The sequence below is a fragment of the Brachyistius frenatus genome, unplaced genomic scaffold (assembly GCF_029030835.1).
Source record: "Brachyistius frenatus isolate BFR_SWC_R1_liver_20210118 unplaced genomic scaffold, ASM2903083v1 Contig_113, whole genome shotgun sequence".
Lineage (NCBI taxonomy): Eukaryota > Metazoa > Chordata > Actinopteri > Embiotocidae > Brachyistius > Brachyistius frenatus.
This window is the reverse complement of record NW_027210712.1, coordinates 1,157,501-1,173,045: the sequence shown is the minus strand read 5'-3', so window position 1 is coordinate 1,173,045 and position 15,545 is coordinate 1,157,501. Positions and strand designations below refer to the sequence as shown.

The 15,545-nt window shown below is 45.3% G+C and overlaps 1 protein-coding gene across 3 annotated transcripts in view; it reads right to left on the bottom strand.

The window, feature by feature from the left end:
- Window positions 1-14: 14 nt before the first annotated feature.
- The window catches only part of LOC138629293 (N-acetyllactosaminide beta-1,3-N-acetylglucosaminyltransferase 2-like), an 18,203-nt gene continuing 2,672 nt past the window's right edge, over window positions 15-15,545 (bottom strand). The window contains exons 2-4 of one of the 3 annotated variants that reach the window (XM_069712904.1): window positions 10,618-10,694; window positions 7,047-7,203; window positions 15-2,283 (exon numbers count right to left, since the gene is read on the bottom strand). In XM_069712904.1, the coding sequence (XP_069569005.1) occupies window positions 1,069-2,265 (1,197 nt within the window). In that variant the 5' untranslated portion in view covers window positions 2,266-2,283; window positions 7,047-7,203; window positions 10,618-10,694 and the 3' untranslated portion in view covers window positions 15-1,068. Of the gene's footprint in view, window positions 2,284-7,046; window positions 7,204-10,617; window positions 11,617-15,545 lie in introns of those variants that run through there. The other 2 variants (XM_069712905.1, XM_069712903.1) reach the window with 2 other exon arrangements.

The following is a 15,545-nucleotide window of genomic DNA, read 5'->3' as shown; positions in this document are numbered from 1 at the left end:
ACAAAACAACTCACCGCCCGAGAAGGTGTTTATCGTTCCTACAACAGGAAGCACGGACAGTAAGAGATGTAGCGTGTGAGCGTTTTTAGAGTCGGCTCGGGTTCGAGGTTTAAAAAAACAACAACAACAAAAGCATTTCTGACACCGACGTTGCAGTAAAACAGCGTTTTGAACAGCATTCAGCGCCTCCAGCGAGGACTTCACATCCCGAAGATCCACTCAGGCGACGACAACCGACCTCGGAAAATGCACTTTGTGGTTTACAAGCAGAATTAGACAGCATTTGGATTTCTGTCTGAAAATGAGAAACCTCTGGGAAAAAAAAAAACAAAAACAAAAAAAACCCTTCTTTTCAAGAAGGAATAACTGGGTTTTTTTTGTGGTTTTTTTTTAACGAAACACTGAACTCGTCTTCACGAGGAGAAACCGGTTCAGTCGGAGAGAGGAAATACTTTTGGGAGTGTGGATGTGAGTAGCAGCACAAACTAAAAAAAAAAAAACGACGACCTCCAGCTACGATCACCAGGAAGCGTTCACCGGGAACTTCTCGAACAGCTGCTGCCTGAGTGAATTTATCCGTTTACTCGTATTTAAACATAATTTTACCTTTAAATCGCTCCTGATAATTTACACGTGCGTCGAACAAACCCGGCGAGTCCTCGGCGGACGCCTCGCCGGTCTTTAATACAGCATCGATAACACAGTGTTAAAGCATTTTAAAGTCCGTATAAATAGTTGTGATATAAATAAATGCACTCAAAGACACATTCACTTCGGGTGGCGCTCGTTGGGTTAAGCTCGCCTGACGGAAAATACTATGTTTGGAAGAAAAAAAAGAAAAAAGAAAAGGAAAAAAATGGATCCAATGTCGCAATCCTTCCTCAAGCCGAGGCTCCGAGTAACCGTTTTAATATCATCTTAACTTAAAGCTGCCAACTTTGAAGTCACGACCCCGGTTCGAGATCAAATATTTGTGTCGCTCCGGCCCTTTTTTCCGGCGGGGGAGGAAAAACAAAACTCCCACAACAACAACAACAACAACAACAACAACAACGTCTTCCGTCGCCGTCACTGGCAGGTCAAGTCGCCGCCGCCGCCGAGCCACGTCCAGATCTGGATCATCTCCTGCGGCGTCCGCGGGTGGACGAGCATCAAGCTCTTGTAGGCGCACGGGTTGGAGCGGTACTTCTCCTCTATGTTGAAGGTCCTGAAGCCTTTGTGCTTCTCGGGGGCCAGCCCCAGCTTCCGGAGGCACATCCCCGTGTAGACGTCGTCGATGGGGTAGAGCGCCACGCGCCGCGACGCGTTGTACAGCCGGGCGGCCACGTCCCCGGAGTACAGGTAGCCTCCCCCCCCCGCGTACGGAGGGTAGATCCCCACGTACATGCTCTCCGGGATGAAGTACTTCACCTTCTTGTCCCGGTGGGGCCCGGCGTTGGTGATCACGTCGCCCACGAACAGGTCCCTGGCTTTGGGCTCCGAGAGGCCCCCGAGGAAGTCCAGGATGCGGTAGGTGTTGACGAAGACGTCGTCGTCGCCCTTGAAGATGAAGCGGGCGCCGGCGCAGCGCGACTGGATCCACTGCAGGAACAGAACTTCCTTCACGGTCAGGTTGAAGAAGGAGTCCCGGAAGTCCCACTGGAGGACGTCCCTGTGGCGCACGCTCTCGTAGCGCAGCATCTCGGACAGGTCCGGGTGGTGGTCGCCGGCCGTGGCGTTGCCGAGGAGGAAGATGGTCACCACCGTCCGATTGGCCACGACGCCGGCCCGCCCCCAGGACTGGCGGATGGCCTGGCGCCGGTCGAAGTGAGGCGCCAGGGATTTGACGGCCAGCAGCAGGAACGGCGGCTCCTCGCAGATGTCCGGCTGGTCCACCGTCATCGGGTAGGAGCGGCAGCGCATGTAAAGCAGGAAGTCCTTGAAGCGCTCCGGCAGGGAGTTGTAGTCCTTCACCTGCGTGGTGACCCGGACGTTGGGCCGGCAGGGGTCGGAGGTCACGTCGGTGTCGTTGACCCAGTCGGGCAGGTCCCCGCCGCTGTAGTTGGCCATCAGGACGGGGTTGTTGTGGACGTCCAGAACCTGCTGCTGCTGGTTCCAGTACGCCCCGCTGGGACACAGTTTGGTCCAGAAGGGTTTGGACGGGATGAGGACCTTGTGGTGTCCGTTTTTGTCCTGGCTGCTGCTTCTGGAGATGAGGATGAAGATGAAGAGGTTAACCATCGTCACCGTCACCACAAGCTTCAGCCTCCTCCGCAGTATCGCCATCCTGCACCCCGTCGCCACCTGAGCGGACACAAGAAAAACAAAAAGAAAATGGAAAGAGAATAAAAAGAGACGTCAGGAGTAGAAAAAAAAAACCCCGCAACAATCCACCGATTAAAATTTACATAAACAAACGACCGAAAGCGTTCTGTTGTGACGTGGTCGAAGACGACATGTATTTTGTTTTGACGTTTTCTCGCTAGTTACGGTCACGAAAGATGAACACGAGCTCGTAGTCTGAGCTCGGCTTTAGTGCTTCCTTATTTGAAGAACTCTCCGTGCTGTGTTTGGATGTTAATCAATCAATCAATCAATCAATCAATCAATCAGTGTGTTGTTTAGTTAGAAAAGCCGGTTTGTCCGACGCAGCTTAAACGTGTCTTTTTCCAAACCTAAATATTCCCTATTTGTTAGTAATTATTAACTTTAAGACCGAAAATTACTCCGAAAATCAGCCGCCAGCACGCATGCAGGTTTCCAGGTAGTCGCCTCAAGGTTACCAGTAACTGTGTGTGTGTGTGTGTGTGTGTGTGTGTGTGTGTGTGTGTGTGTGTGTGTGTGTGTGTGTGTGTGTGTGATCGTTAAGCTGCATTCAAGCGTCAACTGGTCGTTCTGGCCACAGCCCAAACTAAATATGATAAAACAATTAGGAAAATGATCCGTCATAATTGACAAAAACAAACAAACAAACGAAAAGGTTGACCAGAGGTCGTGTTTAACAACGTTAATCGTCGTGGTGAAGACAAAGCGAACCCTGCGATCACAGCCGTTACGCAACGGGACGCGTCTTTTGCCTCCTTCTGCCGCCGACGTGCCGGTTATTGAATCCCGGTAATATTAACGGCGGAGGACGGCTCCACGGTCGAGGGTTGCGTCGTCACCTTCGGGCCGGCGTCGACTAAAACCAGAAGGAGAGACGAGGACGCGGCTCCGCGAGTTGGAAACGAAGACAATGCTTCCTTTCAGCAGGTCGGACTCTGGCCGGCGGTTTCCGTCCTGGCGGACTCGCTGATAAACATCGCTTCACCGCGTCTCTCCGTCTGGATTCGGACTCGCGCAAACTGCTCGAACGGGGAGAAACTTTTCTGGGAGGCCAAAACGCTCCAGGAGAATTCAAATGACCGAAGGTTATGACGGGAAATGGGGAGGAGAGACGGGAGCAAAACTCGCCGACTGAACTTTGCAAACTTCAGACTGTCCTACGGGAACGACAACTTAAACGTTTAAATGTTGAGAAAAACAACATAAAATAAGTGGCGGGAAGAATGAAGCTAAACTCGGGGACTACGGGCCGAAAGGGCGAGAGGCGCAAATCTCGGCATCTGGCAGATATTAGGGGTCATTTACGGGTAGATGTAGTCAAGGAAAAACAAACAAAATAAAAGACTCCAGCCAGGCCAGCAGCTCCCGAAGCAGAGCGAGGCTTTTAGTTTAATGCTAAAAAAAAAAAAAGTAAAAAAATAATCACCGTACGTGACAGTGCTGACATACAGCGAGTCCCAAAAGTGTGAAATATATCATTTACAATCGTATACGGGGGAAAAAAAGAAGAAGAAAGCAGCTAAAAACCACAAAAAAAACAAATATATTTTTGGCATTTTTGCTTGAAAACAATGAACGCGTTATTGAAATAGTTGAATAACGATTTGATTGTTTTTCCTTCGATGTTAATCAGTTAAACAGCTGATTTCACACACACAGGAAATATTGAGCGTGTGAATCACTTATTAAATTGAGGTTCTGCTCCCTGATGCGGTTTGTAAATGTGCCTTAACCTGATTTGTTGTGTTAACAGTGTGAAAGCTGAGCAAACTCTGGCTGACGAGTGAAATGGATGAGCGGCTTCGTCCTGTGCGTCGCTGCCTCGTAACACTTCCTGCCTCCGTATCGTGTTGCTCTCGCCGCTTCCATGGCAACGAGCTCGCACTGCTGCGCTGCCGTTGGCTCTCCCCGCGCTCCCTTCAGCTTCCCTCGCCACCTTTTTCCTTCTGCTTCTTCTTCTACTTCTTCTCTTTCCTACTTCTTCTTTTGAATTTTGCTCACGTGTGAAACGGGACAGAAGGCCGAACCCTAAAAGCTACAGAGGAGGATGATGATGATGATGATGCTGCTGTACAATGCTGGTAGTCCATCATTGTTATATTACAGACAAGCAAAGGCTTCTCCCTTCTGACTCCTCCTTTCTCTCATGGGCAATTACCTCACCTCACCCCCTCCCCCCTCCCGTACAAACAAGCAGACTTCTGGGAACTGAGTGAGTGGGTGGGTGGGTGGGTGGGTGGTGGTGGCGGTGGGCTGTTAAGAAGAAAGCTGAACAACATGCAGACGAGATGAGTAATTAACCAGCAGTAGTCCGAGGCCAAACACACACCTGATGGAGCATCTCAAACACACACACCTGATGGAGCATCTCAAGCACACACCTGATGGAGCATCTCAAACACACACACCTGATGGAGCATCTCAAACACACACACCTGATGGAGCATCTCAAACACACACCTGATGGAGCATCTCAAACACACACACCTGATGGAGCATCTCAAACACACACCTGATGGAGCATCTGCCCCCCCCCACACACACACACTTCAGACTGAACGTTTCAGCACCAAGATTCAAATTGCCGCTGCTGTGGTTTGTGTGCACTTGTGGTCGTCTTGCACACGTTGCAAAACACAAAACGAAGACAGAGCATGAAGATGTACCTCGGATGGATGTAGAGTTTTGTGCCAAAGGTTAAAAGCACATTAGATGTTTAGATTTATTCTCGAGCATCTTCTTAAACTTGTTCTTAAAAGAAAAGTCGCAGGAAAAGTCGACGTCAAATTGCAGACTGCAGCTCAGATGAGCAAAACTACCATTTGATTATTAATAGACTATTGTTGTTGCACTTTTTTCCGGCTGTAGTCGTCTTTGCACGTTTTCAACGTACAGTTTAACGTGCAAAAGCTCCGAACTCTGCCGCCAACGTGTTCTTCTTCTCCTCCTTGCGTTGTTTAATGGCTGCCGGCAAACAGCTTTTAGATACATTCCCGCCACCTTCTGACAGGAGTGGCGCATTACAACCAGGCACCGGTTCAAAACGGGGGAAATAAGGAAGAATTAAAGCCGCATACACTAGAGATTTTTTTTCTTTCTTGTATTTTAGTGACTACGAATATTTGAAGACCGCGACTGCAGTGCCGTAAAACACGCACGGCAAGTTTGCCAAGTGCAGGAGACAAAATAATAACCCCAAGATAAAGTGTTATTATCACGGCGGAGGTGATCAACTGTTGAAAAAGTTACATCCGAGACGGAGACGAAGGTTGTTATGACACGAAGCAGAGTGATCGCCGTGCATGCGAACCATCAGCGGCGCCATTATATTTACCGACGGTCGAATGTGGGACCGAAGAATAAACAGTTTATTTTACTGCTCTCAAGCTTCAACCAAACTTTATTTCAAATCGGGGATTCACGGCTGATCTTTCACGTTTGTCCGGAACACCATCTTCTGACCGAACTTGGATTTCTTTATAAATGATTCAAATCTTAATACGACGCGAAAATAAAAAAAAAATCTGTGCGATAATGTGGAGGAATTATGCTATTTTATTTTCTGTCCTGATGATTTGATTTATGTAGGAATTTAAAAGAGAATCTTCTCCTCGTGGTCCAGTTTCTCTTTTGGCTCATGTTCTAACAAGTTAATGATCAAAACTTTCCAGAAAGACCATAAAATCGTATTCAAATATTGAACAGTAATAAAAAGAAAAAATGAGTGTTTAATCCAAGAGTGTTTATAGTTGAGTACACACTGGCCGCATGACCGGACCTCTTTTTTTAATTTTATTTTATGCTCACCGGGTACGTTGTTATTTTTACTTTGACGAGAACAGTTCTGACATAAATTTGACTTTAAGGTTGTTTATAATGAATTTCCAGTTTTTTTGATGACATCGTGTGCATTATTGAGCTCGTAGTGGGTGCTGCTGGCGGTTTAGTACCGGACTGCATTATTTTTGATGCACGTTCATGGGATGGACAAATTATTGGAAACATCTCCGTTCACCATCCAATCAGGAGGTCGGTTCGAGTCCCTCGCTTCACTGTTCCTTTGGGTTTTTTTTAAGCTATGTATCCCGTCTGCTTTTAAACCTTTTTTTCCTTTCTAGTTTCTCCACATGTTATATCTGATTCAAGTTCTTATTCCTTGTAACATGAAGCCAGGTGGGGGAAACGGCGTTGATGTCCGGTGACAAACAGCTCTGTGGCACCGTGATTAAATCTGGCAGTAATCTAGCAGACAATGACAAGCTGTGTTTGACCATTGTGGCTTCCACCTGATAAAAGGTTCAGTCAGGTGAGGTCTCTCAGCTCTGTCTGTGTGTGTGTGTGTGTGTGTGTGTGTGTGTGTGTGTGTGTGTGTGTGTGTGTGTGTGTGTGTGTGTGTGTGTGTGTGTGGATGTGGGGGGTTATGGCGCAGGGGGGGAGGTGTGACACATCAGAGAACAATGGCAGATAAGAAGGTTTGTGTGTGTGTGTGTGTGTGTGTGTGTGTGTGTGTGTGTGTGTGTGTGTGTGTGCTCATCGAGTTTGAATGGATCCAAATGAAGCTCATGATCCTATTTGGATAAATCAAAGCCTTCCTAAATAAATTAAATAAAGTTTTAACAGCACGTTTGAATTCAATCGAACTTGCGTGTTTAAATATTGCATCTATGCATGTTGTCTTTTTTTAAAACACTCCTATAACTACTCATAAGCTGCCTCTGAAGGTGCACACCGCGCGATCTTACCTGTGCAGGTGAGTAGGCCTCCTTGGGCTCGTGTGGTCTCGTGTCTCCTCTGGGCTCTCTTACCCCATACTTCTCTCCACCCACTTGAGAGCAGCAGCCAATGGGGAAGAGGGACGTGGGACGGGAGGAGGAGGAGGAGGAAGAGGAGAGGCCGGATCTGGAAAACACATGAAACAACCGCTGTGAAGGAGCTGAGCCCGAAGAAAGCAGCTCGACAAATATGGACGGCACAAGAAGCTCAGGAAACCAAGTTCTGCTGTTTTAAGACATGCTGAAAAGCTGCTGCACGTTTTCCTTTCTTTTCTTTTTTTATACCGCTAACAAATGTGAGCACTGAAGGAAGGAGAGGAACGGCAGCTGAACTGACCTAATGTGAACAACTTATCTCGTATCTAGATAAAAGCTTTAAATCTATGTTTTTAGATCGTTATATTACCGTGCGGCTCTACAACAGCTGTAACGATGAGTCAAATGATTAATAGTCCGAAACACGTTAGTAATCTGAATATCTTCCAGTTTCAGACTGTTGGAGAAGGATTAACTTCCAAAACATCACCTTGGGTTGGAGGAAATCATTTTCACTATCGTTTTATAGACACCTCCATTAATCAAGAAAATAATCAGCAGAGTAGTTGGTAAAGTAAAATAATTGCAGCCCTGATATACAAATGACTCATGTTCTAATTTAAACAGAACAAAATTAAACTTCTTTAATATCTGTTGTAGATCTTTTAGCATTTACACGGCTTAAAATCTCCAACCATCTTTCAGGAGAAAGAGAAGCGGCCTTCTCTTTATGTTACGTTTAACTCGTCTGTATCGATCAGCTGATCAAAACAAAAATCAGCAGCTCGTCCAAATCCGCTTTCTCCTGCCAGATTGTCGTTTGGGAAATGATTGCTCTAATCTCACATCTCAACCGCGGCAAACCAGGTTTCGTGTATGAAAGACATTGTAAAAAAAAAAAAAAAAAAAAAAAAAATCGAATTACTGCAGAGGGTCTGGAGCCTGGTTATTCAAGTCCAGGTGAACATGAGAGAAAAAGCACAGTCATGGAACAAAGACAACAAGTCTTTATGTTTTTTTCACAAGGGAGGGAGGGGGTGTAACATTCATGACATGAAACGGATACCAACACAATGTAGACCATTATTACAACCTCACCGTCCTCCAGGAGGGATTACTGCATTTACCAGGAGAATAGCATTATGTTCTTCCCACCACAGAAACCAGACTTTCACTTGTTCAGCTCTAATAGTTGTTTTCAGGGACTTTCATGTCATTTTCTCTCCTCGGGCTGAAGAGTTCTCATATTTTTTGCTCCAGCGGACGTGTTGCTGCGTGCGTGGACGCTCCGCTCCAGCCAAGTGAGCTCAACGTACAACTCGCTGCTTTGGTTCTTTTGCCAAAAAGCTTCTCTCGGTGATTAATATCGTTTCTCGCAAGTTCTTTTTTTTTTCCCCTTTTCTTCCAGGGAGTAAATGACCAAGACGTTTCTTGTCAACTATTTGGGGTGGGGTGGGGGGTGGGGGGTGGAGGGGGCCCTACAAAAACGCATCCCAAATTAATATTTTGCGATAACATTTCTTCTCGCTTTTAATTGTAGAGGGCAGGAAAGGTAAACAAAACCGAAAGCCACAAGAGACGGAACAAACAATGGCCGGGTGCACGGTGCGCTGAAGCCGGTGAACTCCCATCCAAAGCATGTATTTCGAGCCTGACTGAAAACCCCGGTGTGAATATCCCCCTATTTATCGTGAAAACAAAACATGTTAATGATTAATAACGGCACCAGAAAACAGGCGCGCAACCGACACAATTTCTACACTGGATGAATCGGTGACCGTTAAACACCAGCAAAAAAATAAATAAATAAGTTCAATAACAAATGAAAGCAACACGATAAGCTTTCAACTCTGACCAAATACACTGATGTGGAAACTCTCTTTCCACACACGACTAGGTTTTGTTAATTATTAAACGCACCGTTGTGCCGGTTAGATACGAGATGGTCAACAGATAAATGGAGGACATGTCGCCTTTCACCGTGAAATTTTACAAAACGGAATGATTCAGAAAAACATCAGCAGAAAAACCACAACGATGTATTTGAAACAGAGATTTCTCAGGTGGGCGTTGCACCCATCAAAGCAAACTCGGAAGCACACAAAACAAATGACCAGCAAATAAATCCCTTTTCAATAAACTCACTGAAAATGACAACGCCTGCTATAACCCTTCACACCCGGTCGATCACCTCCCGCCAACAAGAGTCACCACCGAATGTCAAAAGGGGCGAAAGGTTTCCCCGACTTCTCGAAGCATTTCTGCCTCGTCTCACTGCCGCGGCGCTTTTCTGGCTGCGCCGGATCCAAGAGCATCGGGTGAACAGGAAATCTGAACGGCGTTATAAATGTACAAGGGTCAGAGTTAACCGACATTACTGTTTGCAGCCGAGAGCACAACATTTCAAACTGCGAGCGTGTAGAGGGGCGCCCTGTTCACTCAGCCAGAGGGTTCACGCCCGTTCGTTACCCCGTCTCTGACTGCTGTGTGCGAGTGACAGCGGCGAAGCAGGCAGCACAGCAGGCGAGTGTCCGCCAACGGAGGTCACGTCAGGTCGGTGGACAAAGTCCAACTCCTAACCGACTGACAGCAATAAGAGGATGATTAACCGATTGGCAGGAGGAGGGCGACAGAAAAAACAAACAAACAGACAAAAAAAAAAAAAAAAGAATCTCCTGCAACTTCACTGAAGTGTGCCGAAACATGACGGTGAAAAGTTTCAGCCCGTGGAGGCATTTTTTTAAATATTTTTTTTGGTTTGGCTTTTAAATAATTTCTATCCGCGGGCGTTTACACTGGCAACAAGTCTAAACTCGGGTTAGGTATCAAGAAATGGCTCTGAATTGGAGCAGGTTTCAATTTCCTGTTTTTTTTTCTTCCTCCCAGAGTCAGAAATCCCTGGATGGCAGTAGAGGAGATCGTATCAGCGTTTGGTTCAAAAGTAGTTTAGCCACCAGAACAGACACAAGGACTGCTATGATTGGTCGATTAATCAATGCTGACTCGATAATCATGTGGATCTGAAAAGGAAGGACTTGATGAATCGACAATAAAAGTTAGTAAATAGACACACGCAGATAAAGACTTCATCCAGTGATCCGTGTCCAACGCCGCGCTGCAATTTGAAGGAATGAGACTTCTCGACTGATGAATCAAATCGTCGACATTTAAGGGCCTGTTCTATTTTTGTTGATCTACTTTTCTCATGGTCTACTTTTTAAATTCCAGAGTAGGATCCCTCCAGCCACCCAGAACACGCTAAAAATGCATCTTGTAAAAATAAATGTCCCGCAAAACGGCCTATAAATACATACGGAAGGAATCTTTGGTTGCACAAAGCAGAATCACGGCTATAGTTTCCACGGAGAAGATTATTGTCTCCTATCGGGATTACACAATCGATTATCCAAATCATCAGCAGTATGCATGTTGAAGTACTTTCCCTTTATCTCCGTTTAAATCTTTTTTTTTATGTCTCATGTGTTATGTAAAGACTTTGAATTACCTTTGTGCACGAGTCACGCCCTCCAAATAAAACTTCCTCTTCCCCGTGTTGTAATCTGTCGCACCCGTCCTGCTGCCCTGTAGGCAAAGAGATTTTTTTTTTTTTTTTTTTGGAGCGCCACTTAACACAAAGTCAGAAGAGTACGAGAGGATGTCGGGGCATGAGGGAATGTGGGCCCCGATAGCGACACGGTGCGAAGAGAAGAGCGCCACAAATAGCCAGAGGGATGCGACGGAGGGAGCGGGGGCCGTCTGAGCTGGAGTCTGCCCACCAAATATCGTCAGTCGACAACAGTATTCACAACGGTCCAAAAAAAAAAAAAAACTCCCACTTTGTTAGAGCTTTCCACAGACGGGATTTTGCCGATCGGTTGTTTCGTTTGCCGCTTTTATCAGAAAAGGAAAATTACAGCACAACAGGTGGTGGGCTGCATGGAGACTGAATGCTGGATATTAGAAGAGACGGCTGGGTATTATTATGTCAAATTAAATGGCATCACACATTAGGGTACAAGTGATTAGTTTTCGTGCACGTTGTAGGGGGAGCGCGTAACCCCGGGTCGGTCTCTTTGTTACGATTTGCAGACGTCCCCGAAATGCCTCGCGTGCAACTCATTACTTCAGCTACAATTTACCAGCGTTCCCCAAACGCCTCACGTGGAAGCCGTCGCTCGATGCTACAATTTTGCTGGTGTCCCGCAAACGCATCATATCAGTAGACGCTTTCCGGCTGCACACAATGAAGCTTCCAGTTAGTGCAGCGCACGCGTTAATTTGTTATTAAAAATGAAGTAAGGTATTCTCGTGGTGAATAATGTGAGTAAAAAGGAGCAAAAATGTATGCGTGTTGAAAATGAAATCCCGTGGCTGTTTTGGCTGCATAGATATGGAGATTTGGTACCAAATGAAGAGGCATTTTTCGATGCTAAATACTGGAGTACGACTGGTGCCACAAAAGTACCCAGTATCAAAGTTTGGTACCCAACCCATCATCACAACCAGGTTGACTTTTATCCATCAAGCTTATTATAAAAAAATCCCCTGGCTCCTCCGTCTAATTACCTGTCAAGTCAAAACGACCTGCTGAATTGCTCTTTTCTCTCAAAGACTTATTACAATGCAGCTTTTACCTACAGGAACGATGTTTTACATAAAATGGTGGTGAAAAAGTAGAGAAACATACGTTGGCACATACACGCTGCCACACACGCTTAAAATAGAAAGGAATTTCTCATTATCATTGAATACTTGACACGCCATCTCCACATACTAAAAGGTCACCTCTCTGGACGCTGCGACTCGTTCACTCGCGCTCACCGTAATCTCAAGTTTAAAAGGTGGCTCGGACCGGGCCGACGAGTTCGTACTACACCAGCATGCCAACTTTAATCCTGACGCACGGCTCACAATGAGACCTGATGAACAAATGCGGATATCTCGGGCTGCAAAAATGGACCATACATCTTGTTCACCTGCTTTGTTGCTGATTTTGAAGAGGTTTTGATGACGGGGTAGCGCTCCGCGGCTGGAGATGAGGTTGAAGATTGTGCCCAGAAACCGGCAGATGGATTCGAACGACGCCATAAAAGACTTCACTGTCTTTGATTATTGATTTGAGTCACGGTTTACTTTGCCTGACTGACTGACTGAGGGGATAGCATGGGTTAGCAGTGCGAGATATGGGGCAAATACTGTATTACAAAGCATCCGATTTTAGATGACATAATTGCGGTTAAAAATGCAATCTGAAGAAGTTGTAATTCAAAATAGTGTATTTTCTGTGCTGTTTAAGGATAAAGCAATTGCCAAAAGTAAAGCTTTACTCCTGCTTGATCTTCCCTGATGCTGAAATTTCGAAAGTTTTTCAGTTTCAGTATTAATGTTGGACTTGGGGGGGGGAGGGGGGAGAGAGCAGCTACAGCAGCTGTGGTGAATATTCAGCCTTTCAGTGGAAAAAAAAAAGGGGGCAAGTTGCAACTAATGGCAGCAGCTATTACAGGAAGGCCAAGAGATTACCAGAGAACCAAAGTCTCATGATAATAGAGAAACAATAAGTGGACTACAAGAAAACATCACAGTAAGATAACGTGATGGTTTCTACAAAGTGTTCGTCAGTAAAAGGAAGAACACGCAGACACGCCGTCTTTTGTCTGCAGTTATAATAATGCAGCTGATGCTAATGCAGAAAGGAAAGCGACAGTCTCATTAAGCTGTTTAAGTGATGGAGTATTCTGACAACGCCCCGGGTACATCACATTAACATGGATGACAACAGATGGATAGAAGCTACTAAAAGCTGGTCAAAGCAGTTGCATTAAATAATATTATATTAAAAGTTTGGGGGAGGAGTGTGTGTGTTTGTGGGAGGGGGGAGGGAGGGTTAAGGTCACTGCTATTTTAACTTGACAGTATACAACATTTAACAACTTCTAAAGATTTTCAGCCATTTCTACAAATGCACCCTCGGTTTAGTTTTTGTACAACTCCCGACAAATGAATTAGAATTATTAAGCAGCAAGCCAAGAGAGCCTGTTTGGTTCCTGCGCAAACATTAGATAAACTTGTACATCCGGCACTATGTCTGTATTATGAACTATAAATGGGCAAATGAGTATGTGCACATCCTCAGGAACTGAGGGGCAGGAAGAGGGTTTGTTGCAGACGGGAGGAGGAGCGGAGACGACGGCGCAAACAAGGTCTCCCATCAACCAAATGAGTCCAATTTTTCTGGGAAATAAGAAGTGTTGTCTGTACTTTCAAAAAGTCAGTAATCTCATTGTAAAGCTTGAATATGTCTTTGCTGCTTTATAGCGTTGCAGATTATTCACAAACATACCGTGCTTGTAAAAATCAATGGGTGTCGAGCTACAGCAGCTCCTTCGGGACTGTGTGCGTGTGTGTGTGTGTGTGTGTGTGTGCGGCGTCGACTGCTCACATGTTGCCTCATTGCAAACACTCGCATCCTGTCTCCCGTGCGCACAGCGCTGACTCACCAAGCCAAACTCTTGTCATCTCCGCCAAACAGTCAATTAAAAAGGGGAAACAAAACCTTCAAACGGGTGACAAACTTCGGTCGTATTTCCACCCACAGAAAGGTTTCACCTTGTCCCCCCCCCCGCCCAAAGCTTCGCACGTGCAAATTTCTTTTGTCTCGTCCGACAGAAAGCTCAAACTCCTTAAATATCTACTTTAATATTAAAAAGAATCCCATAACAGAATGCACGCTGCTGGCATTAGTACTCCATAAATATATGGTCAAAATAGATTACAATTAATTTTCTTTTTTCCCCCCTTCCCATCATGTTTTTTTTTTTTAAAGGAAAAGTTTAAAAAAAAAAAAGCCATTTGAAGACATTACATGGGGCTCTGCCGAGTTGCGGTCGTTTCTTTCTGACATTTTACAGACCAATTGTCAGCCGAGTCCCTAAAACAAAGTGCTGTAGCTCCTGCTACTCAAAAAAAAACACTTCCTTAATGTTACTTGAAAAGTTTAGGGAACTCCAACAATGTGCAATCTACAGTTTGCGATGACAACAGGGGAGTAAAATACACATTGAACCAATCGGATTCACGAGATCCTCTGAATGTGGAGGCACATTTCCCCGCAGTACTTAGCTACATATCCCGCTTTCCTCATCGTTGGGTTTGTCACATCGAATAGAAAATGTTTAATTCCGTTACCCTCAGTGTCACTTCCTCAGATTTTATGAAAATTAATTACAGGTACACGTGCGCTAAGAGGGTGGAAACCAAAGCAGGACCAGTTACAGTGCAAATTTACATGTTCATGTAAGCGTGACAACATTTTCTGCAAGACCACAACTTTGCAGAACTCGTGTTCATTTAAGCAAATGTTTAGGCAAGGCGTCGTCCTCATTTTCTTCAAGACCGATCTCCTCCGTGACTTCTCGTTTCCACATTTGTGTCACGCTGTGTCTTAAACCCATGCAGTCCATTTTCCCCTCATCTATTGTTCCTCCTCTCAGCGCTAATCCATTACCGAGGTACATTTCCTTTCTGCTAATTCTGGTAATATAGGAAGCAGCTGCACAACACCCAGGGTATCGCTGACGTAACGCCTGCCCATTACAGCCAATACTGGCGTCAGTTTACCCCCCCCCCATTAATGTCCATAAACACTTGAAAGCCACTGATGTATTTTCCGTACTCAGCAGCAACCGCTGACTGCGAAATGACTGTTACATTATGGATTAGTTGTGTCTTTGCAGCAGCATATCCCTGTAAGCCGTTTTTAATGGCTCTCAGGAAACAGTGGCAGACAAGCACTTTAATAGTAGCAGCTGCTGGTAAATACATATTCAGATTAAGAGTTTCTTGATGTGTATAAATCGGTGATTAAAAAAAAAAAAAAAAAGCTGCAATTTTAAACTTGGGTCTCTTGCACGCAAGGTTTTGAGGACACCGAAAGTCCTGTGGGGTGAACACGTGGATGTACGTCTTTTTCAGTTTTGATTTCACGAGAAATGGAGAAGTGGTGCCCTGTCAACTACATCCGTTACCACCTGGGTATGTCTTCCTCACAGGAAACAAGGTTGTTTTTTTTAAACAATTGAAATAATCACTAATGTATTTTAAGTTATACATAAACTAGTCGGGCAGTTAGAACACGCTGATCATTTTCAGATGGACCGCTAGAAAACTAATAGGGAGTGACTTTAGTGAATGACACCACGTATGAATGACGCCTTGTGATTAATGAGAGCAGTTGAATGGAAGTCGATTGGAGTCAAAGCCTTTTTATGTCAAACCGCAGCTGCCCCCGGTGGTATTGGACCACTGGCCTGGCCTCCTTTTCCGGACCCACAAGCTAGTTTATCTGCAGATGGTAGCGAGTAAGCGGAGTTATCATGATATTTTGCTGTTGTTGTTCTGTATTGTAAAGCTATAGGCGATGCAATGTTTATAGGG